The sequence below is a fragment of the Phytophthora ramorum genome (assembly GCF_020800215.1).
Source record: "Phytophthora ramorum isolate Pr-102 chromosome Unknown Phyram_PR-102_s0016, whole genome shotgun sequence".
Lineage (NCBI taxonomy): Eukaryota > Oomycota > Peronosporomycetes > Peronosporales > Peronosporaceae > Phytophthora > Phytophthora ramorum.
This window is the reverse complement of record NW_027150662.1, coordinates 194,391-196,624: the sequence shown is the minus strand read 5'-3', so window position 1 is coordinate 196,624 and position 2,234 is coordinate 194,391. Positions and strand designations below refer to the sequence as shown.

Here is a 2,234-nt window from a genome sequence, read left to right as displayed (position 1 = left end):
TTGACCCTGATTGGCTTACGAGTCTTCGCCAATTACAGGGACCGTAAGCTCCTTGTAGCTCGACTAGCAAGATGATGGGCGGCAACGCTTCAATTAGTGCCGGGCCAGCGCTCAATACCTTGACTCACCTGACTGGCGACTCGGCCATCCCCCGGACGACCCCACCTCATTTTCCAATTGTCGACGCGTGCGCAACATCAACACTCACCATGGCACCCCAGAACCAAGAGGCCGAAGCCCAGCAGACCTCTGCCTCGAAGGCCACTGTACCTGTGAAAAACGCGCTCAACCAAGAGGTCGAGCACCCCAAGTTCGAGCACCCTGAGCTGCTGAGCACCTTCCCTCCTACGACGTACGATCCGATCCCCGTGCTGCCGTACAACGACCGCGCGCTCAAGGCCGACCCGTCGTTCAAGAACCTGCTTGCGGATGCGACGGTGACGCACCTGGAGCCGAAGATTGGCACGGAGATCTCGGGTCTGCAGCTGCACGAGCTGACGGACGCGCAGAAGGACGAGCTGGCGCTGCTGGTGGCGCAGCGCGGCGTGGTGTTCTTCCGCGAGCAGGAGATCACGGCCGAACAGCAGCTTGAACTTGGCCGCTATTACGGTCCTCTCCACATCCAACAGAACTTAGCCCACACGGAGCAGTACCCCGAAATGCTAGTTGTGGAGAACTCTGTGGAGACAAGCGACAAGGTGCTCAAGCACCACTACTATGACCCAGTGAGCTCTTGGCACACGGACGTGTCTTACGAGCGCCAGGTAATGTGGCGCAGTGCGAATCGCTAAGGAAACCATCGCTTACTAATTCATTTGCTTTCTGTTGTAGCCGCCATCGTACACGCTCTTCAAAGTCCTGACAAGCCCCGATGTGGGCGGTGACACGCTCTGGGCCTGCGGTTACGAAGCATACAACCGCCTCACCCCAGCGTTTCGAAAGTTTGTGGAAGGGTTGGTTGCGCTGCACAGTGGCAAGGTACGGCAGCTCGCTGCTGTAAAAAACAAAACAAAAATCACACACAGAAAACTAAACCTCACTGACTGTGTATGTTATCTACAGAGCCAAGCCGAACATGCAATTAAGGCTGGACGTATCGTTCGCCGGCCGGTGGTCGAATTCGAGCACCCTGTCGTGCGCACTCATCCTGTGACGAAGCGGAAGGCTCTGTTCGTGAATGCCGGGTTCACGAAGCGCATCAAGAACCTGTCTGCTGCTGAGTCTGGTACGTGTTTGGCCCCCACCACAGGATGCTTGTGAAGGGTACTGAGTATAGCAACCTGTTTGTACTTTCATTCTACAGACGCGGTATTGCGGTTCCTTTACAAGCACATTGCGGAAGGGCACGAATTCCAGGTCCGCTTTCACTGGACGAAGAACTCGGTGGCTATCTGGGACAACCGCTCGACGGTTCATTACGCTACGTTCGATTACTTGCCGGGCAACCGCCACGCTGTGCGTGTGACACCGCACGGTGAGATCCCGTACTTCGACCCGGACGCCATTGCTCCATCACTTGTTTGAAAACGAATGTTCTCCGTGCTACCCATTCCTTTACTGCAAAAAAATGAAACTCAAGTGTGCTCGCAGCTCGTAAAGTCTCTACTCACTGTAGCTGGTAGAAAACGAAAACAAAAAAGTAGTAGTCAGGGTTTGATAGTACAGTAGTGGGATTTTCTTGGGTTCAGTACTAGTACGGGGAACACCGACGTGTACCCATGTTACATAAAGAATGACGGGATGTCTCTCTTTTGTGCCCATGGTACGTGGTACCGGTTGGCGGTGAGCCAACTATTGGGCACTTGTTTAGCTTTAACAATAGTTGACTTAGAGTTTGTAAGGATCAAGCTTAGCTCACCTATAAAATATATCCAGTCTTTAAACCTACCGTCTAAGTCGTAGTCGGTTCCCTTAGACCGGGAACCGTAAAATTGTTGTTCACCGAGAGCTTACGCTCTCTAGCACTTCCTCTGTGCAAGGTGCTGCGTGCTCCGTCACAAGTACTAATATGAGCTCGGGCATTATTTGAAATCAGTTTTAGTTCGACTAAACTGCGAAATATGCGTTAGTACTTAGATTAATATGACTACTAATACGACTACTAAAACCAACATGCGCTGGATTGCAGCTGAAGAGCTGGCATTGCGCTCGTTCTTCGTCAGTACGAGTTCGCAGCGACTTCGTAATAAATACATCGTCGAGAACACGCGTTCTTGGAACGCGGTCGACGAGCT

General features: G+C 52.5%; 1 protein-coding gene across 1 annotated transcript; it reads left to right on the top strand.

Moving 5' to 3' along the window:
* Positions 1-209: 209 nt before the first annotated feature.
* KRP23_12704 (putative alpha-ketoglutarate-dependent sulfonate dioxygenase) lies at positions 210-1,524 on the top strand (the record flags this gene model as incomplete). The annotated part of the gene is made up of 4 exons (XM_067883327.1): positions 210-764; positions 832-978; positions 1,063-1,225; positions 1,304-1,524. 4 exons carry the CDS (start codon positions 210-212, stop codon positions 1,522-1,524), a joined length of 1,086 nt encoding a protein of 361 aa, XP_067738783.1.
* Between the last annotated feature and the right edge of the window lie 710 nt (positions 1,525-2,234).